We start from the raw sequence: 18994 nt of genomic DNA, 5'->3' as shown, positions 1-18994 counted from the left end.
GTGCTTTTCCTATTTTTAATTTCTCAAATGCCACAATGCAAAGTCTTAATGGTCCTATTATACTTTTTTCCTCATGATTTAGGGGGTGAAACATGACCCAGATACGTTTAACCCAGTTGCTGAATGCTGACTGCAGTTGCTTTGTCAACATATTACACATTATGTAAGTGAAGGCCTTCCAAGGCCAAGATATTACATATGCAAATGTATGCCATTTCCATTCACTTCTTCTTACACACAATGATTCCATGTTTTCAACTTTTATTTCATCACTTTTATTTACACATTCTCCATCGCATAACAAAGTAAATTCCCTTTTTGTTATCCTTGCCTTTTTCACAAGCTCTTCATTTTGTGTCCACCCTCCACAGTCCAAACTCTCAGTTTCTGTAATTCAGTCTCAACATCTCGCTGTTCCTCTCAGTCGACGGGCCCCTGGAAGATGAGTTTGATGTGGCCTTGTTCCCCAGTCAGCCACGTTCCACAGAAAGGACAAGCAGCGTGGAAGGCATGCGTTCCGTGCGGCAGTGGGATCTGACTCCAGCCTTGCACCGTCTTTTCTGAGCACACGTGACCGCAGGGGCAGAAAGCATGTGTCGGGGGCCCTGCATCCAGGTACAGGCCCCCTTCGCACCCGAGCCAGAGGGGCACGTAGGGACCAACCCCTCTGCACATGGGACACTCGCGATCTCCGGTCGTAGCCGGAGCCGTGCCTCCACCTCCGGTTAATGCCACCGCAGAGGATCCGGCTTTCTCCTTACGAAACCCCCAGTTGTGGTACCCGTGCACGTGTCCGCAGTTCATATAGACCCAGGGCTGTTTCTTGTCGATGGTGGCGCGCTGTGCCAGGCTGGGGAAGGCGAGCGTATTGAAGCCCACGGGGCACTGGGGACGGGCTGCGTTTAGTTCCTGACGTAGAGACTCCAGCTGTTTGAGAGTCGGGGTGTGACGGAGACCGCTGGGGGTCCGCCAAAGCAGAGTGGCCCCGCAGAGATCGATGAGAGAACCATCCTGCAGCATGTTTGACTCGTTCTCTACCTGTGAGGAAAACACACACACATATACACATCACTCAGGACATGCTTTGTGTTTCACAGAAGAAAAAAAATTAGGTTTGGAATGACAAAGTTGATGACAGAATGTACATATTTGGATGAACTAACCGTTTGAATCTGAAACTGGCACCTAATGTGCCATAATATCCAACTCATTTGATAATTTGTGCCATTTAACAGATGATAGAGCCATGTTACTTCAGACACTAAGCTTTTTAAAGTTAAATATAAAATCAATTGAAATAAAAAATAATTAAACAATTAGAATGTGAAAGAGCTCGTAATAAAACAAGAATCAACATTGGCTTAGGTTTTCGGTGAGAAACAGGGATTTAAAATGTTGCAAAAGCAAGTTTTTATTACTCAGGTGAGAAAGCTATTTTATTGAACAGATAAACTGCCATATGTCGCTCTCTAACAGAGTTCATTGTAAAACAGGGTAATTTCATTTTGGTTCTTGTAGTATCGTACTTCGTCAATGGGTAAAGCTACAGTAACGTCTTCAGCTAGTCAGTTTAAGATCCTTTCCATCTAAACTGGTTATATCTCTTACAGTAGTGAATGTTTTATGAGCAGTGGATAACCATATTAGTCATAAAGAACTAAAGCACAACCAAAACAATGTTCTTCTGCAAAATGCATGTTGTTTTCTTTTTTTACCACAAGCGGGCCAAAAGTTACATAGTGTATGTTTAATGTAAAAATGTTTGATTTATGTAAACTTGAAGATAAACTATTTTTGGTTTAATTTTTTGTTAGAAATGAATAAATCTTGACTCAAAACTGTTCTTGCCTTATTTAGAGTTGTCATGTTCAATTTGGTGTTAAATTGTAGTCTTACATCCTTGCATTTTGCTTTGTTTCAGTTACAGAAAAACAGTTCTGGTTACTTACTTGCTCAGACATACAGAAATCATAAAAACTGAGAGTAAAATACTAATTGAATTCCTGAGTCTGATGTTGCAAACAGGATGCTGAAGTGCAATTCAAATGTGTATGTAAGAAACTAGAATTAAAATGATGACTAACTTTTAAATGTAGTAAAGCAAACTTTGTCAAGAATTCCTTTCTTGGCCTCTTTAACCTTGGATTAAGCATCGTTTAAAAAGCCTTCACGTTTGACAGTTTATAGGCCATAGATAGATAGTTGAAATGCCACCCTAAGAATTTTGTAGTTGGTATACAGTATATACACTACTGTTCAAAAGTTTGGGGTCGGTACTTTTTTTTAACGTTTTTTAAAAGGTCTCTACTGCTCACCAATAATAACAATTTATTTACAATTACCGGTACAATGGTTTCTATTTTAATATATCTTAAAATGTAAGTTATTCCTGTGATGCAAAGCTGAATTTTCAGCAACATTACTGCAGTCAATTTAATGCATCCTTGCTGAATAAAAGTATTAATTCCTTTCAAAAGAAATCTTACCGACTCAAAATTTTTGAACGGAGGTTTATGTGTTCGTCAACCACAGATGTTTCGCAGTGTACCTTTTAAACATTTTTACTGCCGATTCATTACTGGTATTAAAGCAAATTCTCACCAGTTTTCCTCTCTGCTGGGCGGACCGTGTCTCTCGAAGGGCGAACACATTTCCACACACTGAGATTTCCCTCCACACCCCTGGAGCCGGCTCAGATACGAACTCCCCTGCTGGGTGCATTACCAGAACCCCATTGGTTGTTAGTCCATCCATCAAACCATCTGAGGTCCTCCATTTAGCAGCTCGCTCCTGGAAATCAAGCACATCAAGAGGATTTCACTAATCTCTAGTCTAAAGTATCAAGATGAGCTCAGAACGTGCCGTGTCTTATTGTCAGATTAATAACGGTTCTTTTTGTAATATAAGTTGTGTGTTATATAATAAATCACTGACTAACCAAGCTTAGAGGATTATAATGCACAGACAGACACTGTAGGCTTTCCGTTTATAGCTACTGGCTATTACACAACACACCTACTACTTGGAGTTGCATTATAAAGTGGGAGTCTAAAATATTTATACCCGACTGGAATACAGAATCCATTCTTTCTCTCTCGTTCTCTTTCCTCCTCCGCAGAACAGCAGTGGGTAGAGAGCCTGTCAAGGACAATTGTATGAGGCCGAAGCCGTGTGTTGATATGTCATGGATCACTGCCGTCAACTGGACCATTACCGTCCTCGAGGTGTCAGTGTATTATACAGAGTAAGAGAAGCGTAGATCTTCACTATTGAATTGACTATCATCAAAGTCAAAGGAAATATTAAGTTCACAATTTGAAAAGGCCTGGAATGAAAGCATATAAATACTACTGGATTAATGCAAGATATTCTTACTTCCTACAACCTTGTGTCATTTTTTTTGTCTATACGATGAAAGTCAATGGGGTTCAGTGTTATCTTGGACCGCATTGACTTTAAAGGGGTGGTAAAACACGATTTCACTTTTCTAACTTTAGCTAGTGTGTAATGTTGCTGTTTGAGCATAAACAACATCTGCAAAGTTACAACGCTCAAAGTTCAAAGCAAACAGAAATATTTGCTTTTAAAGAAATCAATTTCTAAGGACTACAGCAAACAGCCGGTAGGGACTACACGACATTCCTCCAGGGTTGCTGACATCAGTAACCCCACTAAACCCCTCCTCCGAGAATACTAAATAAGGGGGGCGAGGCCAGTTTATATTGCTTTGGAGAAGAGTTGTTGTGGTATAGTAGGCTGGAGTATTGCCGCAATGCCATTGAAACGCTGTTATTTTCATCCGGATTGCAGGTCCACTTTGTTCAGCCTTCCTAGGGTCGTGGGAGTTAGGGATCAATGGTTAAAATTTATTTTTAACTCGATCCCTCATAATTATTACCCAAATCTCGCTCTCTGTGCTGCATATTTTACGGAGGAAGCTTCCACAATCTTCAATGCAGGATTCGCACAACGGCTTGTCCTGAAAGATGGAGCAGTTCCAACTTTAAGAACAGAAGTTGTTGTTTACGGACCACAACCTGTAAGTATGATTTATTTTTCGTCGATGTGTTTTCCTGTAATAGTTTGTATTGTTAATTGTACGTTGTAGCAAGGAAGTAAACAAATGACAACGCTGTTTGGCTCTGCAAACCAGCTTGTTAAATGCTCATTCATACTTAACGTTATCCGACAAACACCTAACGTACAAACTTTTTTTTAACGTTACAAACTAACAGCGAACTTGGAATTAGTGTAAATTATTCTTTGATTAGAGCTTTTATGTTTATCTACATGCTTGTTTATCTACAGGCATGCTAAACATGGTTCTGGATTTGATTTGGCTACTGTAGTGCCGATGTTTAGTGTTCGTTTTGGGTTAATAGTTCTGGCGACAGATATTTGTCTACAATCGTTCTAAAAATACAAAAGTAACGGTGGCATACAGTCAGAAACGATCACTATATATCCGCAGTCTTTACTCAAAAAAAATCCCTTTGAGGACTGTAGTATAATTTGTAAGAACGATTATATGAAATTCTTGTTTATGAAGCTTATTTTTTGTAATACTATAATAATTAGTACAGTGTATCTAAAAAGTAATGAGAGAACAACAAAAAACAAACCTTTCTGAAACGTCGTTTAACAGCCGTTGTTGAACAGGTTCTGCTCGATCATCTTCACTAACATTCTCTGGGTCCGATTGGTTTTATTGACGCCATTGTTTATAATGTTGTGGAAATTTTAATAGTCATTGATCCCAAACAGGTATCATAAGAGAAAGAACCTATTCAATGTATAAAAGTATATGTGTGTACGTGCTTGTGCGTGACTTTTCAGGAACATATGGGACAGGACCTCTGACCTTAGGGACAGTCAGTTTTGGCCAGTTTATTTCAGTACCAGTTTGTGTCTTTAAGTAGAAACTGAACAGCAGTAAGGACCTTATCTGAGTGGGTGAAAGGTACAGCGGGTGAGGAGGAACCTTGAAAACAGTATAAAGGCTGTCTCATATCTTCCTGTTGGGTGTCACTCTTCTGCACAGGGTAACAACTGTGTATTAGACTGCTCCTATTCTTGCAAGAATAAATACTTCTATTTTATATAATTTGACTCTGAGTGTCTCTTACGCAGGGATGTTTGTTTGAGATGAATTTTTGCCACAACAATTTTGGTGTCAGAGTGGGATTCCTTGGAAGTGCCTTCTGGACCTGAGAGCGGACGGTGTTTGGCCACCTGGACTGAGCAGTTCCAGCTCTACCTCGTAAGCTTGAGAGAGAGGGGCCGACCGCTGTCGGGTCCGGGAGGGGCTCCACTGGAATCAAAAGAAAGCGAACCCGTGGCAACCAACATATCTCTGGTAAGAGACGTCTAAAATATTTTCTTTTGGGGAAAAGTATTTTGTTTCGGGTATGAAATGTGAGTGAACCATATTGGCTGAAGGCTGTTTCTGTGGTACGTAATCTGAGATTAATTGAGATCTATATAGATCAAGAAATTTCAAACAGATACGAGGGAAAATGATCTGAGATTAATTGAGGTCTGTAACAGAACAAGAAATTTCAAGCAGATAAATAATCTGGGATTAAGTGAGAACTGTAACAGATCAAGAGATTTCAAACAGATAGGTACCCTGAAAATTAGTTGTTCCACGACGGAGCAAATTGTTTTTAGGTACTGAGGCTAATTAGGGGGAACCAGAACAGTTTTTGGTAAACCTTAATTAGGAGGGCACTAATAGTGCAACCCGACCGATTTGGGTTAAAAGAAAGAATCGGGTCTGTTGGGGACGCCTAAACAGATTAGAGAAAACGCGCGTTGAAGAGAAATCCAGAGGGAACAGAAAACAGCCAATATGGGGAAGTCTCAAGGTAAGCATGCAAAATTTGATTCACCGGTTTTTCTATCAAATGAGGAAATTATGGGGGAAAATTTATGTTTTAGATATTGAAAAAACTGAGAAAATACCATTATTTCCCAAGGGAGGGAACACTGAGCACAACTAGACTGAAAGTAGTGCGAGAATCAGTTGAACAGGGCAGTGAGAAACAAAAAGGTTGTTATGGCTGCATTCAACATGTGTGATTAGGCAGATAAAAAAGTCGAACTGCCAGGAGAAATAAAGTTTTTACTTCTTCATCCAGTAAATGGATGCATGACATTAGATGTCTGAGAACTTAAATTTACATGATAAGGATTGAAGTAGCAAGCAGCAATAAGGCTGTCTGTGTGAAATAGAGGGAACTGTAAGTGAGAGACTTGATGGAAGAGGGAAGTGAAAAACAAAAAGGTTGGTGTGTGAGATATGTGTGTGGGGATTGTTAGCAAACAATCATGTACTGGTTAGATAATGAAGGAACTGACATGTAGGGAAAGATTGAGAAGGAATATAGTAGAAAACTATATGTGATGAAAATAGACATGGTCTGACAGAATTTATGGAAGTCAAATTAACTGTTTAAATGATATGAAAAGTTTTAGAATAAAATAAGGCATTGTATGATTGACAGGGATTAACATGATATGAAGAATGTTTTAAGCAGAATGGGGAACAATTCTAGATTTTGATAAAATAATGATTGATATATCTGCTTTATTTTATTAATGTTAAGAAAATAAGGGTATTGAAGCAAGTAGCAAAATAATGGTTGTCTGTGTAATTTACGGACTGAGTAATATAATCTGTTTTGGAGAAACAGTAGAGATAAGACTGAGACAATAATGATAATATTAAGTTGAATCTGCAGACTGACCATGTGATGGAAGGGAAAAGGCTTCAAACCAGTTGTAATGAAAATAATGATGTACAAATTGTTACACTTTATGAAGAGTAACTGAACAGTCCGGGAAAATAAATAAATAAATAAATAGTGAGACAGAAGAGAGCAAATGCTGTAAACAGCTCTGCTCTGAAGATCTCATTTTGAAGAGATTTGCAGATGATGTTTTGTAAAAGATAAGCTGGGATAACAGCAACAGTACTTGTAATTAGTGTTGTTGATGATAATACCAAATTAGTAAGGTAAAGACAGAAAACAAATTCGAATATTTTGAGCATTCTCTGTGCTGCTCATGAAATTATGTTCTGCCAATAATAATGATGAAGAGTATGAGTTGGCTATTGTGATTGAATCCGCCATTGGTGGATGGTCAAAGGAATACAGAGAACTGCTTATCAGTGGGTCTGTTTACATTCCTGAATGGGACACACACTGCTTCAAGGGTGTGCAGTTAAGTTGAAGCCCTTTGGAAGCTCACAGTGATCAAACTGCAAGGTGTCTGATGGTGTAGTTGAGGCTGACACACGAACCAACCAGATGACAGAGAGTGTCTTGATTGTGGTCAGCAGGACCATTTAACACGTGACACATTTCTGATAATAATGTGGGGTTGAAAATAGATCAGTGTTTAAATGACGACAGTGACAATTTTTGGTCTGAGAAATAAGAGATAAAAAAACAAGGTCAAAAGATTGAAGTCTTAAAGTGAATCCTTTTGTGACTCCAACAAATGTGAGTTGCAAAATATGTAAAGGTAATATAGAGAGACAGATCTCAAAGATGATTTATAATAAATGCACAAGATGCAGAGAAGCCTTGTCAAAATTAGTGTGAATCCTAATTGGAGATTGATAAACTCCAAGAGAAAACTTAAGTCAAATATTAAACTATGGTTGAGAACTTGACAATTAAAATTGAGATTGAGAAATGTGAAACGTTAGTGAGAACTAGAATAATTATTTTTATGTAAGAACAAATAAGCAGAAGCAGTAGGCTACTGAATTAACAGTTGCTAAATGTAAAATGTGTTGAAAGGCATCTGAGTAAACAAACAGCTTGAAAAGTTGACCATGAAAGAACTAGAAGCTGATGTTTTGCTTCCAAAAGATAAGTCTGCTATTGGCTGTAATGAAACAGTTCGCTTATCTAAATCTGATGTGTGCTGTGGCTGAAACAGCCAGTGCGACAGAGACTCAATCTGAGTGGAAATTTGTAATGTCTAAATTCCCTGAGGTGGGCAAAAGACAAATATAAATAATATGTTTATTTGAAACACATGTAATTTCTGGCAAAGATGCCTTAAGCTGGGCTAGAGTTAAAATATGGTAGATAAAGTCTGATGTTAAAAGTTTTATGAAAATGCAGTGTACCAGTCCTGAATGCCTCAGAGTCTCTCTCTGATTCAATGTCAGCTAAAAGCTGTTATCTGAGCCTGTGTCATAAGTAAAGCACAGTGTTTAAGTTGAAAATCATAGACATGGAGAGGTTAAAAGAAATCATTGCCGTTCAGAGGGCAATTTGTATTTGTAAATGGATTTAAGTAAAACTGAATGACTTTAAAGAAGTCTTTAAAATAATAATACAGACCTTAAACGATAGAGGTGACATTTTGATTAGCGTATTTTAGGACCAGTAACAACTTTGTCTCATTTAGTCTCCACCATTCAGGACCGATGGCTCCGGCTACAGATGAAGTACACTGAATGTACGGTTGTGATCTAAATTCACTGAGTATAATCTAAGCAGCTAGGTTTCTGCTTTTAAGATAGTTAATGGATTTAAGTGATTAAATACTGTTGTTATTGACCTGTCTCCCTGTGTGAACACTATTAGGCAATCCGAATGGCCCTGGTGACTCTTGAACGTGCCTTTCCTAAGCTCCAGAAAACAGCTGAGGTCTGTTGAAGAGAACTGATTGTGTGATTGGAAAGAGCGGTCACCAGTGGGCACGAGTGACCATCTCGATGACGGGTAAGACCTTCTTTGGCCAGACAGGAGGCAACCTAAGCCAGAGTGGATCACGTAAAGTCATTGGGCATCTCCTGAATGGAGGTGTGTTATGTGAGACAGGTATGAGGGTTGAGCAGGAGCTGTGAGGCCAGCAGCGTACTTATGCCGTTAAGGGGAGATGACGCGGTGACGAGTCACGGCATGTCTCCCCAATAAAGCAAAGCTCCTCTATATATACCACTCGCCGGAAGAAACCGCATTAGTTGTATGGCTTGTTTTTTTATTGTGACAAGCGTCTGCAAATATGCCAGGGGAAAACACCCTGATGGAGATTATAGATAAAGGGCTAACAGGAGTGGGCTTTCAAGAGCCAGCTGAGGCCATGAAGTGATTCCCATTAGTTGTTGTGGAGACAGTAGCAAAACTTTTTATGTACTGGTTTGCCTTATGGGCAAGGAAAAATCATAGTGTTGATTTTGAACTAATAGGTCTATGACATAGTTTTAACTCTTGAAGGTCGTTAGACATGGTGGTGGCTAAAGATGAAGACAGGCTTTTGTAGATTTGAGAAGAGTCTGGATAACAAAGGTGAATGGTAAAAGGTTAATGTAATAAATTTAATATTACAATTTGTCTAAATTACAGTCTTAGGAGGCTGTTGAAAAAGATTATTTGTTTATAGTGAGAGAGACTGCTTGAGTGGAGGAAGGGATGGTAACTGTGTCTGTCTTTCTGTTATCGGCCTGCTAGAGCAAGCTAAAGAACAAAATAGTGATAATGAACCAAAACAACCCAGCTGACTTTGCTAAGATGAAATGAATAATGAACAGACATGTTTTGAAACTGGTTAAGAGACCATGTAAAATTAGGTTGAAGCTACAGGAAAATGGGAAGTTTAAAATCTTATTTAAAATTTAAATCTTTTAGCAATAATATAAAGAAAAGTGAACATTGAGAATGAGCAGTTAACATATGTGTGTCTAGTATGAGTGTGTGTGTGTGATGGTGACAGCACTTTATGTCTTGTATGTATTAGTTTGGGGCACTAATATTCCGCCTGAATGGTGTGTATATTGCGTCATTAACCTCTGGAATGAGTTTATCATTACAGATGGGTTAAGGCAAATGACAAATTTTAAAGAAGCTGATAATTCTGATGAAGAGACAATACAGAACATGGGACAAGCTTTAAGTTGATTGGCCATCAAGCTCTGTCTGGTAGTAATACTTTTGTCATACATAATGTAGATTTGAAGATCAGTAAATTGGAATTGTGTAGTTGTAGATCACCATCTGGCATGGGCTGAGATAAATGAAAATGTTGTAGATTTGAGGGAAACAACAAAGTGACATATTGGTTAAGTCAACATGAAATTATCAAGAGAGCACCTCACATTTATGATTATTGTGAACAAAGGGGGAGAAATGATTGACTGACATTGACCAAGTCTGCACAGCACGATAGGGAAAATTGATGACTTTGGAAATGTTTGTAGATGACTGACTTGTGAGACCAAACAACAGGCCTGAAAAGCAGAATACGCTGTGAGACTGAGGGCCGTTGCCTTTCAAATACTTCGATAAGAAGATGAGATTGTGGCTTTAAGTGAAGAATGTAATATTTTTGAGGCAGAGAAAGATGTCTGGAGGAAATTTGTCTGAAGGACAACGTTTGGGTTAGTGTTGATGGCAAACTTTATAAAAAACACTATGTTAAATGTTATGTTAAATTGATGCTCGAGTTGTGTCGTGCATCAAGAGGGAGATGGAATAACAATTGCCAAATATGGTTTATTAAGGGGTTCACATTTGCTGAATAAATGTTGGGAGAACACTAGGGGTAATTTGATAAAAGCCCTGAAAGAAGCCATTTTTTCTGCCTAACAAAATGGATGTCTGTGAGTGTGCCGCACACACCAATAACAAAGATTGTTTCAACAGGAAACGCCAGGGCATCGAAGGCCACGGGAGAACAGTAGACAAAAGAAACTACGTACTTTACTATCTGACAATAACCTCGAAATCTGTTTCTCTTTACAGAGAGCATGCAGGATTGGGAGACAGGGCAAAATGGGCCCAATAAAATAATGGTTATGGATGAATTTGGCTAACTGTCCTGGCCTGGGTTATTAGTGTGGCAGAAAGGTGCTACACCTGCGCAGCGCATAACTTAAAATTTTCCTTTTACAGAATGTCAGGAAGGATTGGATCAAACAACTAATTCTGTTCCAAATGTATAAATATTGTGTGGACATGAGGACAGGGGTTGAGTGTTTTTCAGGGTAAAAGGACCCCGAGTGCTATTAAGTGAGCAAGAAATTATCCGGAGATAATGTTTCAGGTTGTTGATTCCACAGGTCACACCAAAGGGGAGCGGTCAAGCGGTCACTAACAAAATACTTAAGGTCTCCATTCACAGGTGACAGTTCACTCCAGTGGGGGTGCGGTCGTGATTTAAGGGAAAACCTTATAAGGATCAGAAAATGGTTGGAGAGTGTGACACCTGGGTCCAAGCCTCTCACCTACACCAACAGGCCACAACCATCCCATAGTCCATGGGGCGAACGAGATAATCAACACGCCTGGAGGAGGATGTGAACCAACTAATGGTTTAAGAATGTGGTTTTGTGATTATTTTGAGGATTTGATTCGATTAAATCAAAATAGGGCTTAGTATTGATATACACTAGATCAAAAGATTTGATTGGTTACTTATTCATTAGGAAATATTTAAGGAAAATGTTTTTGGGAAGAGAAGATCTATTAATTAATGTAAATTATAGGGATAATTGTTGAAGCTTATTAAGTAGAACCACAGCATGTTTGAATTAAAAGTTAAAGGTAAAAGAACACGGAACGTCCGTGGGGCGAACGAGATGATCAACACAACTGATGGTTTAAGTTTAACAGAAGAATCTGTTTTTGTGATGATTTTGTTTGATTGAATCAAACTAGGTATTGATTTGATTGTAAATGTAGAAAATATATTGATTGTGTCCGTAATGGAAATATTAGAGTTAATTTTGAACAACTACATTGGTTAAAAGAATGGATAAAAAAAATATAAAACCTTTTCTGGATAGATTTTATTAAATATGGTGTTAAATAGAGCTTACTAAGTAAAACCATTGGCTGAATCGAGTTAAAAGTTAAGAAAATATGGTTAGGAAAATGGAGGCGATGTATGGAAATGGGCGTGGACTGATGGTAAATGGATAAGATTGGTTAATCTTTGGGGGGTTGGGGGTACTGTACTACCAATTTCAGCGATAGGATTATCAATATTGTTATGTTTACCATGCATTATAGTGTGTTTCCAGCTCAGTACAGAGACTGGTTAAAGCTGGGAGTCTGTTCAATTGGATGAACAAAATATGATGATACAAGTAGTGGGAGCTACTGTGACATGTGCTAAAGTGTATGTTTCCTTTTCTTTTTCTTTCTTTCTATGAATGTTTTTGATATGAACAGAAGGTTAAAAGCTGTGGTTATCCGCTATGTGATGACGTACAAGGAGAGGGGTCGAAATGAGGGATTTTATTCTACTTTTATTTCTTCGTATTTCTTAGCCTGTTGAAATGCCATGTGGGTTTCAAGATGTGTAATGATAACCAGGGTGTTAAATTGATGTGTTTCCTACTTAAACTATACACTATTTCTTGTTTATACTGAGGTGACTGAGGGTCCGACCTAGGTCGGGAGTGCAATAACAGTGCTTATTCATTCAGCCCGGCTGCAGATAAAGTCTTTACTTGCTTGCTAATACTTAAGGGACTATCCCCACAAAAACAGCCTAAGCTTTTTACTTTTCCAAATGTTATTTCACAAATGTTTAAGAGAGTGGTCAGTGAAAACCAGAGATGAAGAGTATAAGTGTGATGAAATGACTTAAAATTTGTTCTATTATTTTTATTATTATGATTGGGTAATCTGAATGATAAAAAGGGGGGAATTGTTGTGGAAATTTTAATAGTCATTGATCCCAAACAGGTATCATAAGAGAAAGAACCTATTCAATGTATAAAAGTATATGTGTGTACGTGCTTGTGCGTGACTTTTCAGGAACATATGGGACAGGACCTCTGACCTTAGGGACAGTCAGTTTTGGCCAGTTTATTTCAGTACCAGTTTGTGTCTTTAAGTAGAAACTGAACAGCAGTAAGGACCTTATCTGAGTGGGTGAAAGGTACAGCGGGTGAGGAGGAACCTTGAAAACAGTATAAAGGCTGTCTCATATCTTCCTGTTGGGTGTCACTCTTCTGCACAGGGTAACAACTGTGTATTAGACTGCTCCTATTCTTGCAAGAATAAATACTTCTATTTTATATAATTTGACTCTGAGTGTCTCTTACGCAGGGATGTTTGTTTGAGATGAATTTTTGCCACAACAATAATACACCAAAGCACAAACCACCGGTAAAGGTACGGGGCGTGACGTTTACGAAAAACGTGCACTAGGCGGTTAGCGAATCACAACACACTGGGCCAGCTAACCAATCTGAGCCCATTGCGTATTTTTGAGGGACTGGCTTCATAGAACCCGGAAACCATCAGACCGTTTTTACAAGGAGGGGGAGAGCAGTGTAGAATAAAGGTAAAATAAAAAAATAATGCAATTAGATCAAAACGAAGCATGAACACGTTACAGTGCACCCCACAAACACAATCAAGCCTTCGAAAAACATTTTTTACCACCCCTTTAATTGTACAGGCAACATTCTTCAAAATATCTTGTTTCGTGTTCTGCAGAAGTCATACAGATTTGGAACGACATGGGGATGATTAGATAATGGCAGAATGAAAAATTTTGGGTGAACTGTCGCTTTGAGTCACATAAACTTGCTGATCATTTAATTAAGCGCATGAAATGTGAGTAGTGATGTGACCTGGTGGGAAATGAGTCATTTTGATCTTAAGCATCTCAGTCTGTGACAGCGGGAAGTGTAAACCTCCATAATGTGCCTGCTGTTGGTTATGAATGACATGTCTCTTCAGAATTCAGCAAATTTTTTTGTATCTGCATGTTGTAGTGTTTCAATTCCTGGTGGTTGTGATCATAGATATGTATATGTAGATACCACATTCGACCGCTCCAGACGCGTCGGCACATCACCATCTTTGAACGGTCAACGTGTGGTCACTAACAGTAAAAATCAATGATGGCACACACATTATTGGCCATCTTCTGGTGGTGAAACCACCGTGATTTAAATTCTCAAAGAAATAAGATAACCTTTCACAGGTTATCATGTGTTAGTTTGTGTTTTTATATGTATTAACTCAATATTACAGGTTTTTATACTATGGTCATGTTTAATGGATAATCATACATGCGTGTAACTCAATTGCAGAAGCACACTCAATTTACTCTCGAATGTTCGTCGACGTGCTTTGACTGTTCCAATATGGCCGATGGCTTGCGTAGAGAGGCCCATAGAAATATCCTCTAATGACCTAAAATGTCACGAGATTTCTCGTCGAGGTGAAAAGGTGTCTCGTGATTAGGATAGAATATGCCACCGCTACGTTTACATGACGCCTCCACTGTTGTTGTTTTGCTTTTTATAGAAATAAAAACCATTTAATTCAGTTGGATGACGGTCGCTTCAATCTCATCCAGCTCATCTAACACGAGCTGCAGAGTCGTATGTAGTGCAGCAGGAATCAGATTTCACTGATCACGTGACGTGTAAGTGACAGGATGACTGACAAGACCATGGCGGAGGATTCATGCTGCGTTTCTGTGAATCGGTGTGAATGAGCTGCTCCCCTTTGTCTATAACATACTCAAGTACGCGTGGTGTTTTCAGCGTCTCACAAACAATTTGAGTACATGATGAATACATGAACATTTCCAGAGCTGCTCTGAGAGAACGCCTAATGAGCATTTTCATCATTTTATTTGAGAAAAACCATTGTCAAATAGGCTTACACTTTGCAACAGGTCTTCACTACAACCCGTCAAAATAAAAGTTTGGTTTAACTACGAGAAATTATGACAGAAATATTTTACTATTGTAGGCATACAATAGAACGTACTGCTCAAAATAATAATCATAACAACAACAATAATACAATTTATTTAAACATTAATTAAGGCATATATTTTTTTGTCCATGGTTTAATTTAGTAAATCTGTTTTTTGCAGCTCTTCCCCCAAAAATAAAAGGACACAAGTTTAAATTTTCATTTGATTGCCACCGTTTTTGATAATATATTTGGATTAAATCATAAAAAGAAACATTAATTTTCTGAATAAAATACATTTCATAGGACTATATTATTCTTAAAATTTTTTATAAATTATTAATGTTAGAAATGAGTTGTTAATCTAATTCATTATCAATTACTGAATTTAATTTATTAGACATGTTCTATTGAAATTTTAATAAGCAAAACAAACAAATGGTTTCAAGTTTGTTATAATAAAAGCATTTGTTCAACCCCCAAAAAACCTGTTTTCTTTAACTGTCATTTTAACTGATGATAATAATAATAACCATAATTTAATAATACTGTTTATTTAATTGATTAATACTGTAAACCGTGATATTTTCTGAGACGTTATCATACTGTAAAAATCTCATACCATTACAACCCTACACGGGAGAGTCCCCCCACCCACCCCACCCACTGTTCACCCACCCCCCACTGTTAAAAAAGTAACTCTTTTTTACATTTTAAATGAGCTACTTTTTACTTTTACTTGAGGAGATTTTTAGACCAGTAATTTTACTTGTACTTAAGTAAAATTTCATTGAAGTAGTAGTACTTTTACTTGAGTAGAATACTTTATTACTCTTTCCACCTCTGTTATTCACAGAGTAAATGCCCAATCGAAAGTAAAATGTGAGCGCGCATTCAAACGCGATTTGAATACCCTGCATTTTGAAAGCAGCTCCCTGATGCATGCAAATATCTTCCAATATGAAAGCTGTCTTAGGCTGGGCTGTGTAGTTGTAAACATCTCTAAACTTTGTATCATGCTTAAAGAAAAATTTGGTCTCTATTTGCACTTTGAATATTGAGAGAGTACTTTGATTGTGGTTGCACTTATTATTTGCACTTAAGACTAAGAAAAAAACTTATTTATTTCTATGATCAATAGGGGCTTTCGCACCGGATAGTTCTAGGAACTAGCCACTAGGGTGGTTCTCAGAGAGCTAATAGTTCCCCTAGGAAAGTTTTCCTGGTTGCATTCGCACCGCCAGCAGGAACTCTGTTGTTGTGACTTATTTTGACGGCGTGGTGGACCTTTATTCTGACGGCGCTGAGAACGTCAAAGCCTGAGCTCACAGTGCTCGCATTCTCGGTCTTCATTAGTTTACGATCTTTCTAATACGTTATTAGATAGAACTGTTATACATAGAAAGGTTAGACATGCCGTGTGGTTGATGTCCAGTGTTGCTAGCTGAGCAGAAATACATGATCATGTTTCTTTTGATCCCCTCAAAGTTGCGTTGGATTTTCTCCTCAGCGTAGAGGTTAAGAGGCCCGTCTATCACTGTTTTCCATGTTCGTAGAGTTAGTTTCTGGAGTAAATATATAGGCTTTAATCTGTGTATTTACACAGCTTTTTTTAAAAACATGGCGGGTGCTGGTGTTTCGCGTGTGTTCGGCCAATAAGCAAACACTAATGTCACTGGTAGTTCCTATAGTGCTGGTTTAGACACTACTCTGAAGTAGGAGCTAAATTAGTTCCTCCAAAAGGAGTTCAAAGAACTAAAATAGTTCCTAGTTCCTGCGGTGCGAACACGCCAAAAACATGAACTTTCACCAATAGTTCTAGCAACTATGAAAATGTTCCTCCTGTGCGAAAGCCCCTAATTTGTGGAAAGGAGTTCAGTTAGGAGGTCAAAAGTTTTAGAAGCTCATAAATCATGTACAGTTCTAAGTCTGAAGAGACTCATGTGAAATCATACAGGAGAGAAGCCAGTCTGTTGAGTTTGTGGCAAAACCTTTTACAGTGCTTGAGTATTGTTGTCTTTTACTGCATATGATAATTCACACTCAGAAAGCAGAACTGAAATGACATTCATTACAAGATGATTAGTTTAAACATTTCAAATGCACCTGCAGACTCTTTTTCTATGCATTTAGTAATTGAGGATTTCTTAAACATACTGTGTAAAAATCTCATCTCGTTCTCGTGAACTCAATCTCGTTTCTCACACCGCTAATGCATATGTATCTACGGTTGCAAGGACATGAATGATGGATGGTTTTATCTGCTTTCACTGGTTGCTTCTCAATAAACAATAAACTTTGCTTTATCTGCAAAGTTTACACATAGCCCAAGCTACACTGAGAATGTTTACACTGGCGTTAATATCAGTCTGTGATGTAAATGGATCTATTAACGTTGAAAATATAGACCTACAGAATGTAATTAGCGGTGTTTGCTAAGGCAACAAACCTGTTTAAACAAACCCTTTGCACTAAGTAACCCATCAAACACTGTATGAACTATGGACAGCAATGATACTCATGCTTGTAGAGGAGAGGTGTCCTATACTTTTCTAAGCAACTAAAAAAATGTGTATTCACTATAGAAGTTCCAATAACTTTCCAGGTCTGTAAAACAACATTTTTAAATTAATATTTTAATATATGTATTAACATTTTAATTAATAAATATTGTATTTTGATATTTCAGGAAAATGTTAAAATTTAGTTAAATGTTATTCATTTTATTTAACAATAAATCCACTTTTGGCATTGTTACAAGTAATATATAAATTAAAAATGTTATTCAAAAGGTTATTGTACATGATATCCATTATAAGATATCCAATAAAAACAACAAAGGTTTGCAAAACCTGAATTTTCTTCCTCACGTTCTGTGAACTGAAGTGACTAAGGAAGTGTTCACATTTGTAATTCAGTTCCCTTGGTTCTTTTGGTCCTGACCAAAAAGAAACGCGGGAATTCTTTCGGCACAACCGTGACAGTGCATTATGGGTATTCTGTAGCCATTGAGTGTACATCGTTTGTACACTTATTGCGGTGCATAATGGGATTCAATGAGTGCACACGATAATGTCCAGTATAGTTTCAGACACTACTACAAATAGCTATCCTCTCAAATATTTACCTATTTAAGGGTATAGGGGGCGATTTCAGACACAGTCCATGTATGCTTGAGCATTCTCTCCCTTTTAAGGTCACATCTTGTGACATCACATCCTGTTTTTGGTTCGTTTAGATGTCTTTGGTTCCGTGGGTCCGCTTGTTTGGTGCGCACCAGGGTTCGGATGGCAGCGTTTACACATTCAAATGAACTGCACTTAAAAGAGCAATCGCATCACAGTTGGTTTTGATTGAACCAAACATGGCAAGTGTGTGAACACCCTAATTCTCATTGCCTATTAAAGGGATAGTTCACCCAAAAATGAAAATTCTGTCATCATTGACTAATCATTTTACGAAGATGAAAGAAAGCCTTACAGGTTCGGAACGACATGATGGTGAGTAAATGATGACAGAATTTTCCTTTTTGGGTGAATTATCCCTTAAGGCAACACAAACAGACTTCAATATGCAAAACAGTAGGAAAATAATGTGTCCTCTTCGTCTGTGTGACTTTCTTTGATATTAGTGTAAATAATCATATTGAGCTGAGTTGTCTTCTATACTTCAATACAAAGATTCTGCATTAGAAATCGTGGTTATGACTCAGTAGGCCGTGTTATGACTCACCCCAAGGAAGATGTTTTTGGAAGAGTCAAAGCCCGCTGCATATATTCGTGCTGTGTACGGAGCACTACGCTCACACATGATGCGGCAAGCGTAGCGGGAGATGGTGCTCTGGGCCGACTGTCCTCCCTCTCCGTTTGCGCCCCCCTGCCCTTGTCCTCCAGTGCCACTGCCTGCTGTGTCTGTCACCACGAAGTCTATCATGCTCTCTGTGGAACGGCCGATCTAAAGATACATTGACAAGAGTAAGTGAGATATAAAAGGATTTGTCTCATTATTTACTCAGCCTTTTGTTGTTCCAAACCCATATGACTTTCTTTCCTTTGTGGAACACAAACAAACAAAAAATGTTTCATATTGTTCTGGTTTCTCTTTTCCGTGCAATTTAAATGACTACTTTTATGATGTGTTTTTGGAGCTTCAGTGTCCATTCACTGTAATTTCCTGGAAAATAACAACATGCACTAGGGATGCACAGTATGTACACTACCGTTCCAAAGATTTGTTGTTTTGAGATATATTATTCAGAGACATTTTTTGTTGCCATCACAGTAATAAATTACATCTGAACA

General features: G+C 38.1%; 1 protein-coding gene across 1 annotated transcript in view; it reads right to left on the bottom strand.

Moving 5' to 3' along the window:
• Nucleotides 1-251: 251 nt before the first annotated feature.
• The window catches only part of peli3 (pellino E3 ubiquitin protein ligase family member 3), a 36221-nt gene continuing 17478 nt past the window's right edge, over nt 252-18994 (bottom strand). Inside the window, exons 5-7 of the mRNA XM_077227796.1 lie at nt 18426-18647; nt 2602-2790; nt 252-1038 (exon numbers count right to left, since the gene is read on the bottom strand). Of these exons, the coding sequence (XP_077083911.1) occupies nt 421-1038; nt 2602-2790; nt 18426-18647 (1029 nt within the window). The 3' untranslated portion in view covers nt 252-420. The remainder of the gene's footprint in view (nt 1039-2601; nt 2791-18425; nt 18648-18994) is intronic.

The sequence above is a fragment of the Siphateles boraxobius genome, unplaced genomic scaffold (genome assembly GCF_051911475.1).
Source record: "Siphateles boraxobius isolate OS27281-9 unplaced genomic scaffold, OSU_SipBor_1 130, whole genome shotgun sequence".
Taxonomy (NCBI): domain Eukaryota; kingdom Metazoa; phylum Chordata; class Actinopteri; order Cypriniformes; family Leuciscidae; genus Siphateles; species Siphateles boraxobius.
Note: the sequence above shows the minus strand (reverse complement) of the source record. Positions and strands in the feature narration are given on the sequence as shown.